Source organism: Lissotriton vulgaris, chromosome 7 (assembly GCF_964263255.1).
Source record: "Lissotriton vulgaris chromosome 7, aLisVul1.2, whole genome shotgun sequence".
NCBI classification, from domain to species: domain Eukaryota; kingdom Metazoa; phylum Chordata; class Amphibia; order Caudata; family Salamandridae; genus Lissotriton; species Lissotriton vulgaris.
In genome coordinates this window covers 1,451,620,190-1,451,638,857 of record NC_141695.1, presented here as the reverse complement: position 1 = coordinate 1,451,638,857, position 18,668 = coordinate 1,451,620,190, and the positions used below count along the sequence as shown (strand labels likewise).

Here is an 18,668-nt window from a genome sequence, read left to right as displayed (position 1 = left end):
TGAATTGCTGTCAACATATCAACACAGCCACGCACATGAAAGGCCACATACTGGACCAGGTCTGGACTTCCAACTTAGAGATCACGGCCCCCCTTATACTGCCCTGTGCATGGTCCGACCATTCCCTTATCTCCTTTTCCCTCAAAGCCCCCACCTGTCCCAGTAGGCCTCTGGAGGCGAACTTCTCAGCCCAGAACTGGAATAAAGCTGACATCAGCCAATTCATCGACCTACTCAGCACCTCCCTTCCCCTGAATCCGACTCTATCGACACTCAAGCCTCTGACTTAACCAGCTGGCTCGAATCGGCCAGCGATATGGTTGCCCCCTCAAACGGGTCAAACTTAGGCGCCCTCATGACGCTCAGAAATGGTTTCAGAGCTCTCCCTAGTTGGGAGTACTAGGGCTGCTAGCTATCTGCGATCACTCGTGAAATACTGCTGCATTATTATGTTCGTGAATATTATTTTTAAGCATTTTTAAAATTATGTGCTTGACTTTACTTGGGGGCTTTTAACTCTACTATTTTAAAGGGGAATTCAGACCAGTCACACTAACACCCTCCTCACGCTACAAACCTCTTCTCCCTGCCTCGCCTAGCCGCTTTGTTTTCGCGGTAGGCGGCGGCGGGCGCCATCTTTGGTGTGGGCTGGGGCTGCGCTCTAGTCGCGCCGGCCTCCCGCCCTCCCAGACTACTTAGCTGGGTATTTTATGATGCTCGCTGCCTTTCAGAGCTCTCCCTAGTTGGGAGTACTAGGGTTGCGAGCTAACTGCGATCACTCGTGAAATACTGCTGCATTATTGTGTTCGTGAATATAATTTTTAAGCATTTTTAAAATTATGTGCTTGACTTTACTTGGGGGCTTTTAACTCTACTATTTTAAAGGGGAATTCAGACCAGGCACACTAACACCCTCCTCACGCTACAAACCTCTTCTCCCTGCCTCGCCTAGCCGCTTTGTTTTCGCAGTAGGCGGCGGCGGGCGCCATCTTTGGTGGGGGCTGGGGCTGCGTTCTAGTCGCGCCGGCCTCCCGCCCTCGCAGACTACTTAGCTGGGTATTTTCTGATGCTCGCTGCCTTTCAGAGCTCTCCCTAGTTGGGAGTACTAGGGCTGCGAGCTAACTGCGATCACTCGTGAAATACTGCTGCATTATTGTGTTCGTGAATATTATTTTTAAGCATTTTTAAAATTATGTGCTTGACTTTACTTGGGGGCTTTTAACTCTACTATTTTAAAGGGGAATTCAGATCAGGCACACTAACACCCTCCTCACGCTACAAACCTCTTCTCCCTGCCTCGCCTAGCCGCTTTGTTTTCGCGGTAGGCGGCAGCGGGCGCCATCTTTGGTGTGGGCTGGGGCTGCGCTCTAGTCGCGCCGGCCTCCCACCCTCCTCATGCCCTATAAATTCAGTACTATGTCCAGACGGCGCAGCGGGCTGGCGCAGCGGGCGCGGCCGAAGCCGCGCCAAAGCCAAGCCCGTCTGCGCCCGTCTGCGACCGGACTCGGTCTAGGGCCACCCCCCCTGGTCCTCGTCTGTGCTACTCTTCCCAGCAATTACAACTGTTGAATTCAGGTATTGTACATCAAGCTTGCTGTATTGTACCTCTTACCACTGCTGTGGGCGTTACCCCCCTTCTTGTCCTGGCTGTAGCTACCAACTTCCACAACCTCATCTGTCAGATCATTTAGCCCTCAATAACACCCTGTCTCATGATTTCGACAATACTTCTTTCCATGGCTGTCGAGCAGCGCTTATTAACACGCGCTCCCTTCCATGCCACAGCCTCCAGATCTGCGAGTTTATCCTCGCCCATGACCTGGATTTACTCTTTACCACTGAAACCTGGGGAGATGCCGGATCAGGACCGGATTTCTGTATTGCCACCCCAGAAGGCTATAGTGTAGCTAGACATGATAGACCCATAGGAAGAGGTGGCGGACTCGCCATTATTTATAAGAACAAATATCGTACCACCTTCGAGCCCATAAACTCCGTCAACTGTGAAGCTGCAATTTTTGCTATTAACCTTAACCAGAAACAAGCCCTTAAAGGAATTTTGTTATATCGACCTCCCGGCTCCCGAACCCCTTTTCTCTCCACTCTTTCGGACTTCGCCGACCATATTATAAGTTCTGCTGAATATACTATATTGGGAGATTTTAACTTCCACTTGGAAGTGCAGGATAATTATGAAACCAGTCAACTTATTGCCGATTTCTCAAATTTGGGACTTCATCAATTGGTCAAGGGAATCACACACCAGGCAGGACATACACTAGATGGTCTGTTCACCAATAATCCCGATATTTTGGTATTGGATACTCTCCCCATCACGTGGTCAGATCATAGAGCTATTATCTTTGGGATACATATCCGGACTACAAACCCCCTCCCCCCCAGGCCGCGATCCAGGATTGGAACTCGTGCCTGGAAGAATGCGGATATCCCACAGATGCTAGATCTCTTGGCTTCTTCTTGCCCCAAAGGAGGAAGCAATCCTGAATTACTAGCTTCCTATTTCCAAGATTGGATTCGGAATGCCGCTGATCAAGTAGCCCTGGAGAAGTTCATGAGACCCAACAGAACGTCTCCGTCGGCGGCCTGGTATACCGAAGATCTCAGACTCCATCGGCAATATTGCCGGAGCCTGGAAAGGCGTTGGAGGAAATTTTACTGCCCCATAGCCAAGCAAACCTATAAAGATGCCCTTATAATATACAAAAAAGCAATCATCGCTCGAAAATCAGTCTTTTTCTCGGCCCAAATAGAGAATGCCAAAAACTCTTCTAGAGAGCTGTTTTCTGTTGTCACCACTCTGTCCATTTCTTCCACGGGCCCCGGGGTTGAACCCTCTCAGACTTTTTGTAATCATCTATCCACCTATTTTACTACCAAGGTGGCAGACATATACTCATCCTTCGAAGGGGACACAAGAACCAGACTTAGAGTTTGCACTGAGGAAGAAGTAACCTCTGATCATGATCATGATCGCCTTCCCTGTTTTGCTTCCACTACGCAAGACCAGATTTGCAGACTTTTCTCCACCATTAAGTCTGGTTCCCCCTTGGACCCTTGTCCTCCATCTGTGATGGCAAACCTTACAGAAGTGATTTCACGGCCACTTATGGAAGTCTGCAATACTGCATTCCAGACCGGTCAATATCATAGGTCTTGAAAGAAGGCGGTGATTAAACCACTTCTGAAAAAACCCTCCTTGGATCCTACAGCTGTGGCCAGCTATAGACCCATCGCGTTTCTCCCCTTTCCTGCCAAAATATGCGAATCTCTGATGAATAAGCAACTCTCAGAATTCATCGATACTCACCAACTTCTCGATGAAACGCAGTTTGGTTTTAGGAAAGGGCATGGAACGGAGACCACTTTAATAAAGGCGTCAGACGAGATCAGAGCTATTATGGACCAGGGAGGTGCGGCCGTCCTGATCCTTTTGGATTTGTCTGCAGCCTTTGACACGGTCGACCATGTTTTTCTGGTCGACCGTATCACAGCACTGGGGATAAACGGCATGGCCAGGGATCTTACTTCATCTTTCCTGGAAAACCGTACCCAGACAGTGAGGCTGGGTGATTTCTACTCTCCTATCTCTGCACTCCCTTGTGGAGTCCCACAGGGCTCCTCGCTAAGTCCCACGTTTAACATCTACGTGGCGGACTTAGCGAGGGTATTAAAGGCCCATGGGGGACGGTTAACATCTTACGCAGATGATACCCAGCTGGTTCTGGCAATCCATAGAGACGGCCCAGCTGTGGCAGCCAACTTCCAAAAAGCCATGCTCGCGGTCAGTACTTGGATGGCTCCTAATTGTCTGAGGCTTAACTCGGACAAGACCGAGATCATGACCTTCGGCAGGCTTTCCCCTGAAGGGTCTACTATCTGGTGGCCTGCACAGCTGGGCCCTCCTCCTGTCCCGGTAGAAAAGGCCAGGAACCTGGGAGTTATTTTTGACAGTAAACTATCTTTTGGCCTTCACGTCAACAAGGTCGTGTCATCAGCATTTTTTATCTTAAAAAAGATCAAGAAGTTACTGCCTTATCTCCCTATCTCAGCTGGGAAGACTTTGGTCTCCACTTTAGTATTCTCAAAAATAGACTACGGGAATGCCCTCTTCTTAAACACCCAGAAGCGTGTTTTAATGAAGCTACAGTCTATTCAGAATGCGGCTGCAAGGATTCTTCTTGACATCCCCCGCCGCCAGCCTACCACTCCCGCCATACGTCACCTCCACTGGCTGAGAGTAGAGAGCCGAATTAAATTTAAGGCCCTCTGTATTGCCTATAAGGCAGTGCATGGCGTCGGACGCAGGTTCCTCACAGAAGCGTTTCAGTTGTATACCCCCAAGAGGCAACTTAGATCTGCTAACACCTGTCTCCTTTCAGTACCACGCACCAGAACTGCCACCTGGGGAGACAGGCGCTTTCTGGTGGCTACTCCAAAACTTTGGAATCTTTTGCCGCTGGCGATTAAAACAGCCCCTAACCTGATGACTTTTCGCAGGCTCCTAAAAACGTGGTTGTTTAACCAGTAACTTATGTCTGACAACCAGCAAATTGATGATTGATCTCTATTAGCTCCTCATGCGCCGAGACACCCCAGGGTATTCGTATGCGCAATAAAAATTTCAAAAATAAATAAAACCGAGGACCCGAAAGCGTTAAAACTCGGTCTTAGACAAGCCGTACGCCGTTGGTATACAAACTACGCTTCTGAAGCTAGGCTAGAGTTCTTAACCCTACTTAAAGGGTACAAGTCTTCCATTGTGCGAGCCAAAACCCTGTACTTCTCCAACAAAATCATGGAGTCAGCCAATAAAGCAAAAGACACCTTCTCGATCGTGGAGGAGCTATCTCACCCGGACAGGGTCTCCATCAAACCCCTCCCTTCACAGGGACTCTGTGATTCTCTCAATCATTTCTTTGTTGAGAAGATTGGAAAAATCAAAAACAGCATCTCGGTACCGCCCTTATCTGACTCTCCTGGGTCCCCTGCTAACCCCCACGCCGACCCTCCTAACCCCCACTCTCTCACTCAGATTCCCCTCATCCTCGAGGCGGATTTCTCCACTCTCCTTATCAAAGTCACCTCAGGGTCTCCAACTGACTGCTGCCCCCCCAAGATCCTTCGCGAGGTCTTCACTGCCTGCCCAGCCCCCCCCCCTCCTGGCACTCCTGAACAATTCCCTCACTCTTGGTCTAGTCCCTAGTACTTTTAAGGCAGCCGAGGTAGTGCCTATCTTAAAGAAACCTACAGCCGATCCCACGATCATGAGCAACTTCCGTCCCATCTCCCTCCTTCCCTACCTCATCAAGGTGCTCGAGTCCCACGTTACCAACATCTTGAGCTCGTTTGTTGAGCAGTCTCACTTTCTCGACTCTCAACAGGCCGGGTTTAGACCCACCCACTCTACAGAGATGGTCATACTCTCTGTCATGGAAGAACTGTGCAGGGGGGCTGAGTCTCACATCAGTCAGGCCCTAGTGCTCCTGGATCTGTTGGCCGCCTTCGACACGGTCGACCATGCCATCCTGGTCGAACGTGTAAGACAGGCTGGGATCAGGGGCACTGCCCTGGATTGGGTCCGCTCGTTTCTCACCAACCGCCAACAAGCGGTCCGACTTTCCCAGTTCTCCGCGGACAAGGTGGGGTTGACCAGCGGCGTGCCACAGGGCTCTTCTTTGTCCCCGCTCCTTTTTAACTTATACCTTACCCCCCTGATCAGATCTCTCCTAGACAGGAATGTCACCGCGTTCAATTACGCGGATGGCATCCAGCTGGTCTTTAACATCAACTCTTCAGACCAGTCAGTCTCAGACTTTCAAGCCACCCTCTGTCACATCAGCAACTGGATGGGGGCAAAGAAGTTATAAATATTTAAGTCTAGTTTGATTTTTGTCCCTGCTCCATAATGTCACTGGATAGCACAAGTCTAGAATTATGTTGGTAGTGAAGGAGTAGATGGGCTAGGAAGTAGATATTGATACCGAGTCAATGACAATTAATGATCCACAATATTGAAACCGCCTATGTATTCTACAGACAGAAAATCATGTATGGTGATAATAATGTTCAAGATATATTTGCTCCCTGATGAAGTCCTTGTTGAAGGTCAAAAGGCTCTGAGACACTGTTATGCTAAAGATCTTTTTCGGATCACTCTTCGTTGCTTACTGTGCTCATATCATTCGTGTGATGTGACATTTTGTAACAATTAATCAAAATATTTCCTCCAGGACCACAGTAAAAAAGTACTTCTCTGAGTAGCAAGATTTAGGGATGAAGAATATGGAATGTATGTGTTGGTACTCTATCCAGTGTGATATTCTTTACAGTTATGGTTGTCTATGAAGTTTTAAAGGCAGCTTGCTGAGGAGAGTGCATTAAAGGAATGTATGCTCAATGCTAACCTCTGGTCTTGCCATAAAATTAATTCATATCTATTTATGGCCCCTTTCATTATGAACATGAGTGTGCTGGGCAGCAAAGCAAGTCCATATTATAGCGAACATCAATGAAGTGTATTCTATGCTCAACTAAGACTCCTCCTGCCCCTCCTGGAGTTGGGCCTGACATTCTTTTACTCTCTTTTTCTAGGCTTTACGGAGCCTTGAATAGAATTGTTTGTGAAAATAAGTTTGGCAGTTTTTTTGCTGCTTGAAGGAAATTTGTTTCAAGCCTTAATTATGGCGCATGTATCTAAATTACTGAAACATGATAAGAAATTCATGATTACAATTATAGAGTCCTTAATTGGAGAAGCATCCACCAAAATGAGAAATTCATAATTAGTGAATGCTTAAAGGTGCTAATTTCCTCCACAGCAACATCATTTCTAAGCCTTTCAGAGATTTTTCTTTTAATTTAAAGATAAACTCTACACTAGCAGTAAACACTTTCTTTTTTTCTGTTGTGTATGAAGCATGTGCTAATAATAATCTAGCAAAATAGCATCAAAGACCAACTTACACTCAATGATCAATAAATATGAGTATCTCTCTGATGTCAACGTTTTCTAATGTTACCCTACTTGTGTGCCGTGAAAGACTTCATTATTTAAAGGCATGTTCAAAACTTTGACCTGAAGTGGCCAGCAAGACTGCCTTTTTGAAACATGTTAATAAGAGATTATGAACATATTCTGTTGGGCACTGAAATAATTCATCATTCAGGTTCTTGTAGGGTGTGACTACTCACCCATTATAGTCTCAAGGTGCTGTGTGTGGGGGGATCTGCGGTTCAGTCATAGAGCTAGGTCTTGAGTTGCTCCCTGCATTGATGGCAGCGACACTGATTGCCTAAGATCTAGAGGCAGGGAGTTTCAGGTCTTCACAGCAAGGTAGGAGAAGGATCTTCCTCCGGCCGAGGTCTTGTAGGTCCGTGAGATGGTGGCCAGGGCCATTTGGGCAGAGCAGAGATGTCTGGTGAGTGTGTAGAAGGAGAGGCTGTGGTTGAGGTGTGCAGGTCCAGCGTTGTGGCGATTATTTTGTATTTCTTTTTCAGGGGGATGATATCTTAGGGTATTGCATCTGCTGCAGTGACCTGTGGGTAAACTGCATGCTAAGTCAGAATTCCAAGAAAGTCTACTCAGAACTGGAAACCTGAGTTTTAGTTTGGCCTTAGTGTCACACTAACCTAATATGTTCAGAGAGGCCTGGGGCTTTCCCTGGCATTGTGAGGTCCAGAACCTGTTCTGTGACATTGAGAACACAAGAGTGTCTTGTGTTCTTTGAATCTGTAGTGTTACCAGACCTTTTTCTCTGTAATATGGAGAGATACAACTCCTGGCTCCCCAAGTGTAAAGTTCTGCTATTATGTAAAACCCAGAACCTTGCTCTAGCCTTCTGTATGCATGTTAAGTGTGTGTATGCACAGTCAGTACAAAGCACATTTTCAGTAGTAGGACTCTGTATGGTGTATGAATCTGAGTACTGAGGCCAGTGGGATCCATTTTGGACGCCTTTGGTTTCAGCATGACAGAAGATGGAAAGATGAGGGCACGTTGGTCCAGGGAGGTGGAGTTTATAGCCTCCATTTCTGTAGCCAAAGGGATGAGTCCTAGACACTGAAAATTAGGGTTAATGGTATATTCATTATATTTTCAGTAGTTTTGGGTGTTGGGGGGGACTGAATCTAGTCCAAGGATACATATTTGGTGAGGATACCGGTATGTTTCTCAGACGGTCATTTATAGCTAATTGCAGATAGTACCAGTCAATAACCCGACGGTAAATAACGTTTGTGTTGGCCACATTTGTATAACAGCACTTTACTTACACCTAGCTCTGAAATAATAAGAAATAATATGTGCACATGTTAATGGCTCCTATGTTATATTTGCTATTTTAATTTGTGTATTTCTTAGCTAGAGCATTTACAATTAGTTAAACTTTGGTGGTAGCAGCCAGGGTAATAAGGGAAGAGTGTAATTTACCATCTTCTTCTAATGGGAGTTAACACTGCAAAATGTGCATCCTTTTGAGCTCAAACCCATGGTCTAAATTGGCCTTTTGTTTTTTATGTGTGCCCAGTGATGTGGACATCTCATGGTGTCCCCACAGTGCACAGCAAGTAATATATTTTGTGTTTCTTATGCTCAGCGCTGCATGAGTCACCTCTGGACTCTAAGGGCTTGTTGTTGGAAGTAGGTAAAGCCCCTCAAAGCTTTACAAGCAATATGTGTGTTTCTCACAGATCTAATTTTGAAGGACTCATAAGACTTTGCTCCTCTGCCCCTCAGCGTCTATCAGCTGGTTGTGAAGGAGGAAAGGTTGCAGAAGGCCCGGCGTGCTACCGACGTCACGCAGTGTTTCCCAGTCCCTGTTAGCTACAAGAATGCGTCGGTTCTCGACTCTCCGCACTACTTTGCAGCAGAGCTGAAACCCAGCAACCTGCTGGTGACACAGCCATTCATAGTGGGGGACAACAGGACCTACAACGGATACTGGAATGCACCTCTCTCTCCAGTGAAGAGCTACAGTATTTACTTCCAGGCGCTCAGTAAGGCCAATGGGGTGAGTATGATAAGCAGTTGTCATGCTAATGCATGGTTGACGTGATATTTACAATGGATGGATGGACGGATCAATGGTTGGATGGATGGATGGGTGGGTGGGTGGGTGAGGGGTTGGATGGATGGGTGGGTGCATGGATGGCTCCATTCAAGGGGTTTAATAAGGTGTCAGTAGTGTGTCCCCCTCTGGATGTGTGTTTCAAGTCTGTGGCAGGGATTAAGAAGGTCTTGCTGATGTGATGCGTCTTTTCACCTCTGGATCTCTGTTGCTGACTACCTATCTAGCCAAATGCTTCCTATTTGATTATTACAGTATTTCAGTTTATGTTTTTTTGTTTATTCTTGGATGAAAAGCTGCAGAGCCCAGAATAGTCACAAACTAGAGTTCTGTAGGTTGGAATAACTAATGGTGCTCACAAGCGGGATCCAGTGGCTGTGCTCATGTGTTCACCATTGACCATGGTTGAGGGACAACATTTCATCGTTCCTGCATGTGAACGACCCTGACATTTCTTTACTTTGCATACAATTTTTCCATAGTTCCCTAAAGTGGCCCAGAGCTGCGTGCGCTGCATTACAAGCGCTGCCGTCATTCATCGCTAATTTTACAACTTGAAAGATGTATTCTGGGACTGTTGACACGGCAACAAACGCACGATGGCTCTTTATTGTTTTCTGTAGATGAGCAAGGACCTGGTCCATGTTGTTCTCCGCTTGCCCTTGCCCAAACCACACTCCTAATCAGCAAACAGAAAGCTTTTCTTCGGATACAAAGGAATTAATTTGACTAAAAAAGTTTCAGCTCCCTTGAAAAGCAGCTGCTTTCTGCCTGGTGACAATTGCGAGTGATTGTGTATTGTTGCTTTCTCCCCCCGGAGTGAAGTGGAGTGCACTGCATGCTGTCTGTTTCGTTACCATTAGCTGTGATTGTTCCGTTGAAAAGAGCATAATTAGCTGCTGGATGGAAAACAAGATTGGCAAATTGCTGCGCAATGTGATTGGCCACCTTCTTGCTTTCTGCTGCGTGATGTTATTGGCTGCAAGGGTGAGAGACTGGATGCCCGGGGATTCTATAATTCCGCTCTGTGGTGGGAACATTGAGTTCATCTGCTTCAAGGTCGTTCGGGAATCACTGAGTGAGAGCCCGAACAGGCAGGACGGTAAGCAAGACTGTCTTCTAGGAGCAGTGAACCTTCTTGGGACAGGTTACAGGTTGAAACAAGGGTGTCACAAAGAATACAAATGTAAACGCAGGTTTTACATACAAAATCGAGTATTTTTGTACTGGAAGGTTCGAGCACAAAAATGTGCAGAAAACTTTTCCCACCAGTATTGTATACCACATTCCCAAAACCTTTGATAGTGCAGCTATATTTGCACACCATTATTCCGAACAGGGCCGGACTGGCAGTGCCGTGCAGCGGGCATATCCCTGGGAGGCCGGTTTTGAAGCAGTGGGGGCCTGTTTTGTTACGGAGGGCCGGTTTTACAGCAGTGCTGCAATATCAGCACCTAGTAACAAAAGCAGCTGCAAGCTTTTCCAGGCTCTCAGGGTCAGGCTGGTGCTGATCCGAGAACATTGCCAGCTCTGCTTTGGCTCCCAGTCCGATGCTTCTAACCTAGAAACCTTATCAGTGCAAGTTCTGCAAATGAATCAAAACAAGGTTCGCTTAGAACTGGTCAGATTTCCTTAGTTTCTCTAAACCCGCCACACCGCGCCCAAACTTAATTTCCAATTTTGGTTAGCTGTGCCGCAGAGAGAACCAGTGCTCCCATAATGGATACCTGAACAGCACCAGTCCTCATAGCACAGCCTGTGTGAAGAGGGATGTGAAAAATATGTCAGCAAAGTCTCTAAGATGTAGCATTAAGAGAAAAACTACTGTCAACAGGCTACTCTATGTTGGAGTTCACCAACTCATGAAATAGGAGGAGCATTTCACCGGTGATTCTTGATGTAAAGTATGTAATTTATGTGTAGACCACGATGAGCAACAGGGTAAGGTGGTTTCTCTACATGCTAATCTTCTTTGTATACTCAAATGGAAAATAACCTGATCCTCTTGGAAAGCAGCGTTCTTGAGCGGCGCAACAAAAGGATCAGGGCAAGACATTTTAGGAAGTCTAAGTGATCATCGATCTTTTTGGGGTGTAAGGAGACCCTGTATGCTTCGTGTGCAGAATATTTTCAATATGTTTGTTGGCATCCTGTTATGTTCTGTTATGTTGTTTTATTTTTATATAGCGCAAATTACCACTGTTCTCTAAGTGCTTAAAAGAAGGAGCAGGGCACTGCATGGTTGCAGGGTGGAGGATTAAACAGATATCAGTGTTTCTCTAAACAAGTGGGTTTTTAGCAACTTTCTAAAGAGGAGCAGGGCTGATTCCTTGTGCAAGGATTCTGGTAGATCATTCCAGATCAGTTGCAGTAGGACTGAAAACACTCTGCCTCCTTTGGTCTTAAGGTTGTATCTGGAGGAGGCCAGTCTGCAGGTCTCTGAGGAACGCAGAGCCCGACCTGGCACATACTTTTGTACTCTGTCTTTTATATATTTTGGCACATCTCCGTATAGGGCGTTATGGGCTATACACAGGCTCTTAAAGTGCACCCGCTGTTCAATAGGCAGCCAATGCAGTTTATGCAGCAGGCGAGTGGCTCTCGTGCGCCTAGGGAGGCTAAAAATTAACCTGGCTGCATCATTTTGTACGACCTGCAGTCTAATCAGTAGCTTCTGTGGGATGCCTAAATAAAGGGAATTCCCATAGTCTAGCTGGGAGATGACCGTAGCTGATACAATTGATTGTAGGACAGGGGTGGAGAGAAGGGGAACAAGTTTCCTTAGTTGCCTGAGTAGGCCCATACAGATACCCACCACTGCCGATACCTGGCTAGACATTGAAAGATCAGAATCGATCTTCAGGCCCAAGCTCTTTACTACTGGTAGTGGGGTTGGTGCCACTCCTAATTCTGAGGGCCAGACCAATTCACACCAAGGGCTATTTTGAGCAGGAACAATAAGCATCTCGGTTTTATCTGGGTTGATTTTTAGCGAATTGGCTGCCATCCAGTTAACAGTAAACCTGAGAAGATTTCTCACTGATTCTTATGCCTGGCTGGTATGATCAAGACGGACCAGGAGTTGGGTGTCATCCACGTAGTTAAAGACCTGGCACTCCCTGCCTGTGAGCGCCACCACCCAGGGCTGCAGATAGATGTTAGAGAGGAGTGGAGTCAAAGCAGAGCCCTGGGGGACTCCACAGGTCAGGGAACCCAAAGTCGACACCTGGTCCCCCATTTGGACTCTCTGGGTACGATTAGTCAGAAAGGATTTTAGCCACTGAAGTGCTTGCCCCTTTATGCCCAGATTTGACAAACGGCTCAGCAAGATGTCATAGCTGACCGTGTCGAATGCTGCTGACGGATCTAATAGAATCAGAGCACTCGGATGTTTATTATCGGCTCTGATTCTCAGCTCTTCCAAAACCAACACCATCACAGCTCAGTGGTATGATGTGTCCTGAAACCCGCTTGTCTAGAGTGAAGCAGATGGTGGTCGTCTAGATATTTTGAGAGGGATTTCAGGACATGTTGTTCCAGTATTTTAGCAAGAAAAGGGAGCTGTGAGATGGGTCTATAGTTTTTTAAGGCTGACACATCTGCCCCTGGTTTTTTCAATAGGGGAGTGACTCTTGCTTCCTTCAACATCGCTGGAAGATGGCCCTGATCTAAAGACTCGTTGAGTAACCCTAGAGCCTGTTTTTCCACTCCCGTCCGGGCCATTTGTAAAAGGCCCAGCGGGCAGGGGTCCATTCGCGAGCCTGATTTTAACTGTTTGGCCACTATAGTTAAGGTGGCCTGGTCAAGTTTTGGGAAGCTAGCCTGGTAGTTTTTACTGTGCATTTTGACACAACATGTTATTTTCTCACATAATATTTTGTTTATTTGCTAAAGTATGATCTTTTTATAAATTAAAAACGGATAAAGTTGTTGTTTCAACCATACAGGAGCAATGGTGAAGGTTCAGAAAAATAAAGAGCTTGTCGGATGGATTTATAAAGGAGAGTCTTGCACGTGGTCCGGATCAGTGAACTAAGACCTCTGGTTTTCTTTGGGATCCAGTCTTGGATGCAAAGTTGAGTTGATTACTCGTTTGAGTATCTGGTTTGATATGTTGAACAGCGTGAGATCATTTGCAGAATCTGGGAACAAAGTCCAGGAGCCTTTATACTCCACCCTCAAATAATATTAATATTATATGTGTGTACTGAAGCTCGCCTTCACCCCACGGAGCTCTCTTAGCACTATTGATAACAATTAGATGTTTATTGACAAAAATAAAGAAGTGAGAAAGTGGATTATAAGTTAGAGTGGACAGTAGTATTCTTGTTAGGTTCAGTCGATGTTTCGCTTCTTTGTGCTGAGCTCAAACCCTGTATGGCACAGGGCAGAAACATTTTATTTAGAAAATGGCAAAAGCATTTAAATGTATCAAAACAGTAAAAAAGTCAATAACACAGCACAAATAACATCCCACTCCAAGTTCTAAAAATAGAGAATATTTTAAAGAACAAAATGACATCAAAACCGTAAAATTATAGAAGGGGAACTAAAGGTTGTAATTTTTAAAGTTTTTAATAAAATTATCACCAAAAATTGCAAAATGCTCACTGTGGGCAACTGGTGGCACTACCAGGACATGGGTAGGGTTTCAAGTAAACCACAATGGAGAACAGATCATATAGGACAACCTGGTTGGTCATGATCAAACATTTACCTTCAGACATAAAATTTCAGAGAAGGTAGATTCCTCAGCGGGGCAAGGCTAGAGTGATTGAAGTTGATGAATGCCGGTTGGCATTAGGCCAGCTGAGTCAGATTTGCTTCTGTCGAGGAGAATGTAGCATTGGCAGCGGCAAATTCAGGCCTAACGGTGATGCACCCACAGCCGATCAACTCACAGGGTTGTCTCAGTCCCACTAAAGTTTTCCAGGCAAAAATTCTGCAAAAAGTTTCCAAGCCCTAGATTTTAGAGTTATGTAAGAGGAATACACTCTGACACCAGCCAATGGTTCCGGGACCTCAGAAAAAGCAATTGGAGGCCAGGACCCACTCCAACAGAGGCCACCAGTAGGTTCCAGGGCAGGTGCAGTTGGAACTGGTCAGCTGGACTCTTCCAGCAGATTAGGCTTCTTGCAGCTTTTGTGTACTTGTAGCTTAAAAGGAGGTCAGCCTGCTGAACCTTGGAATCCACTTCTTAGTCCTGGGTATAAGCTGGAGCAGGCCCAACAACTAGTGTTCTCCTCACTGGTTACAATTGCAGGTGTGGTCCTTCTCCTGTTTTCCGCAGACTCAGTAGTGTTCTAAAATTGGTACCCAGAGGTGCCACATTTATGCCTGGCTGTACCCTATATATGGGGAGGACTCCTAGCCCCTCCATAACCAATAAGGCAAAAGTTCTCAGGCGTTACTCTACCCACTTCTGCAGCAGTTACTGTACGCCCTACTGAAAACAACCACACTGTGCCCCTCTCTACCTAAAACCAAGATGACAAAACCTTTCTTTCCCTTTCCAGAGTGCTGTGTCTACCCTAAAAGTGTAGGCAGGGAAATGAGAAAACCTTACCTGTGGTCACTCAAAACTGGTTCTAGGGCAGCTCCTCTCCCACTAGGATTGGTGCCTGAATGGCTAGAAGAACAAGAGGGGGACCAGGCACCTTTGAGCTAGAGCTGCCTCTGACAAGGCAGGCCCCTTTGAAGTTAAATTAAATTCTGGGGCACTGGCCAGATTTTCATCCTGTCAGAGTAGCAAGACACCTCCTAACACTCAAACCCTTTGTCTCAGCTCTGGGAGTCAACTCATACATAACCAAGTATCATTCAGTTCTTGGGTGACAGTTAGAACCTTTGGCAAATGGGGTTCTAGAGGCTTTAGGTAGGCTAAAATAAACTTTTTATATGTAACTTTTGTGAAATATTTTATGCAAATCCAATCGTAACAATAAACTAACTTTGTAATTAATATTTTAAAAAGCCCAAGAATTAACATTTTATCAAGTTACTATGCAGAGAACACTGTATTAACTTTAACAAAGTATCCCAATACTTTCCGCTGGAATATCTAACCCTGCTACAGTCAAAATTGCTTTTAGGGCATTGCACTGTAAGAGCATGCTTAACATTAAACTTTTACCATACTACTTTTCAAGATAATGCACCCTGCCTTATGGGCATTTAAGGCCTCCTTATTAATATTTAAAAGAAGGTGTTAGGGATTGTCTAAAGGGGATATTTTGACAGATTAATTTTGCAGTTTAAAGCTGCACAGCCAAGTTACTGGTGGCAGGCCTGCAGTCATATTTTGCAGTGTCACTTTAGTGGTGGCACAATATGTGATGCAGCTCAGTAGTGGCATTTACTGTATAGGCCCTGGACAAACCGGTCCCATATTCTAGGGACTTATAGGTAATGCAAACACAGCAATTAGGAGTATAGCCAGTTTCAACATGTTTTAAGGGTCAGAGCACATGCACTGGGGCCTGGTTATTAGGTTCCCAGTGCACAGAGTAAAAAACACAGAAGCATCAGTCCAAAACAATGGGTGTGAACAAGCAATACAATGTATTTGTCTACAGTACCCAAATCAATGGTCCTCGTTTTATTGACCTCAAAACTTTGAAGGGGTGAGTTGGCCCAGCAGGATGCAAATCAATGGTTATGTGGCCATACACAGATCCCTTAGGGATTAGGAATCTTTTAAGGGATTAAGGGGATGCACTAGTCCACTGAGCCACTAGAATCAGCTGGGCAATGTAAATAAGCCACATCCTACTGCTCAGCTACAAATATGTGCAATTGGAATAATGTATGTGTGCTGAGAGGAGTACCAGCTACACTATCTAATGTGCACAATGTCTGCCCATTGAGTCGATTATGTTAAGAAATTTGCTAAATAAGATTCCAGGACATTGGTCCTTAAAGCCTTTCCAGATGTTGCTTTGCTATACTGTTTAAAACAACTAAATGTTTTGTTCTCAATGGTTAACTATTCACTTAGCACTATAGGTCCTATTTTAAATATCTATGTGTGCGAGGCACAACATTCTGAACTAAGGCCTGGCATCTAGGTGGAGCCAGTTCAGGTACTGGAGTGGAGTTTTAGGAGAAGAGCTGGCTTTTATTACTATTAGTCTGTGAGATCCTTCGTTTACAGACATTGACATTTGCTTCCTTTACCACCACACTACTTGATGATGATCTACACAATGAGAGCGCCTCTTTAGCACTTCTATGGTTATCAGAAAGCAGCACTATTGCATTACCCGTGCTTAACAATAACAAATAAAGAACAAGAGTTTTAACGTATAATAACAGTGATATTATGACAGGGATAGCTCACAGCAATATGTTATCACTGCGGTGATATGAAAATAGCCACAACAAAAAATTCAGAAGCAGACATGACATATATCAACTAGTCCCCACTGAATGGTGAGTCAACGCCAAAGACGAATTACTCAATCGATGCTTTACAACATACCTGGAACAAAAGAAGCGCATTCTGAGGCGCAGAGTCTTCAGAGGCTGCTCTGTCGGCACCTAAAAATACAATAAACGGAGGAAGAGCCTTAAAAATAGCTTTTCTGTGCAATCGATCAAAATGCCAACAGCATATCAGCTTGTTCCCCACAGACTTACATGGAGCGTTTTAGGACTTCTCACGGGAGCTGTCGGCTACCCGTGGTGACATCACCGGAAGCCAACATCAGTGCACAGAGGGAAAATAATCCAGCGAGCAGGCACCCCGAGCCGAGCCTGGCATTTTATATATTATATTAATATGATAAAACTGGTAATCTATTTTAAGTAGTTGCGCGAGGGAGACAGTGATATACGCCTTCAAAAGTCACGGCTGCAAGCCACTGCCAAACTCCTGTGGCAAAATAATAACTCCATCCATCATGGCAGCGCGTAGGCACACGTAGCGAGCCTTGCAGCCGGTTATCTGGAGGCAGAGCCCTTTTTGTAACTGTACAAGTTTATTTAAAATATACATTTTTGAAAAACACTCGTAAATGCAATAAGCTGTTGCATTTCTCCATTGAGTGATATCAAATTAAATTTATACTGTACGTAATTTTGTTTTTACCATGTACAAAGCAAGCCATATATTTCCCTCAATGTATGTCTTTTTGAATGGCTACACATTGTTAATCAGCTAGGGCCGCGGTAACTTTTAATAAATTACAACTCAGAGCTGCTGGGCCTTGTGATTTAACACAGCAGCAAATCAGGGCTGTCGTTATAGATGATTCGTCAAAGAGCCTCCTATCCATTCTCACGTTGTATGTATAAGCATGTGGTTTCTGTCCACAATTTCAGTTCCAGAAATAACCCCAGGGTAAAAAAAAAACCCTACTGTAATGACATTATGGAGTCAATTGTATGGTCACGGTGTAGCGTATTGTGGTACAGCTCTTTGAGTGTATTTGTCCTTGTGTGTAGCACCAGGATTAAATAACTACAGAGTGAGGGTAGCCACACTGTAGTTATCGTTAGGATTCTGAAAGATAGTGATTCTTCATATTTTAAAATGGTAATAACTTTCCCATCGTTTGACTAATCTCCATGAAATTTTATTGACCTGTTTCTTTTTCTACATTGACTGATAATGCAAAGTTTCATGGTGATTAAATAGGGAGGTGCAAAGAAAAAAGGAAAATAACAAAACATGTTTTTCCCTAAACTTTTTAGTCAGAAGTAGAGACAAAATGCCTCAATGGACTTACATGAAATTTGGAATTTTTTTTGATTATGAGGTGGAAAGGATAATTTTTTATCATTTGACCTGAATTGGTTCAGTGCTTTTTAAGCTATAAGGGACAAAACTATAGTGATATTTTGGGTGGCAGTATACCACAGTAATTTCATGGTATATTGCGGTACAATGTAATGACAAAGCACAATATTACTGGCTGATGACAGCCCTTACAAAATGAAAAGGCAGCCATATAGTTTTCTCCACACTTTGGGGGTCATAAGATTGTAGGGCGGATCGCCACCGTCCGCATGGCGGTGGCAGTCCGGCCTACATCCGTCTCCACCCGCCACCCATATACCCCCACCACATTAGTGTGGCGGATGATACAGCAGTGGATGGGAAGACCGTCCGCCGCTTTTCCGCTGTGAGCACCGCACGCCACAATGCTGGGAATGGAGGATGCCACAGCCACAGTGGCGGTGGCATCCTAATAGTCGGTCGGGACCGCCGCTCCACAGGCGGTCGGTCCTAGCTCCACTAGGGTGGTGGACGGACAGAAGTCCGCCCACCATCCTAATGGCCCCCTTTGTCTTTGTTCTAGGTATGAGCATCAAATATAGCTTATGGCGGTTGTGGTAAGCTATAGGAACAAATGAGACACATTAGCAGAATCTGCATAGGTAGGTAGAAGTATTTTTATTGTTTATATATCTTTTAAAAGTGTATGAAACACCTTTGTAGTTCCCAAAAACAATCTGGAAAGTGCTACAGTACCTACTGAAGTAAAAAAAATATTATATTATAAAAGACACCGTAGGACACACCACTCCACTCCACTGTATGACCCGCCTATCCACTGTTGAGCATGCCACTTCTACAGC

At 45.1% G+C, this 18,668-nt stretch overlaps 1 protein-coding gene across 1 annotated transcript in view; it reads left to right on the top strand.

The window, feature by feature from the left end:
- The window catches only part of PTPRT (protein tyrosine phosphatase receptor type T), a 1,692,228-nt gene that overhangs the window by 1,206,417 nt on the left and 467,143 nt on the right, over positions 1-18,668 (top strand). Inside the window, exon 12 of the mRNA XM_086932257.1 lies at positions 8,756-9,029. Within this exon, the coding sequence (XP_086788383.1) occupies positions 8,756-9,029 (274 nt within the window). The remainder of the gene's footprint in view (positions 1-8,755; positions 9,030-18,668) is intronic.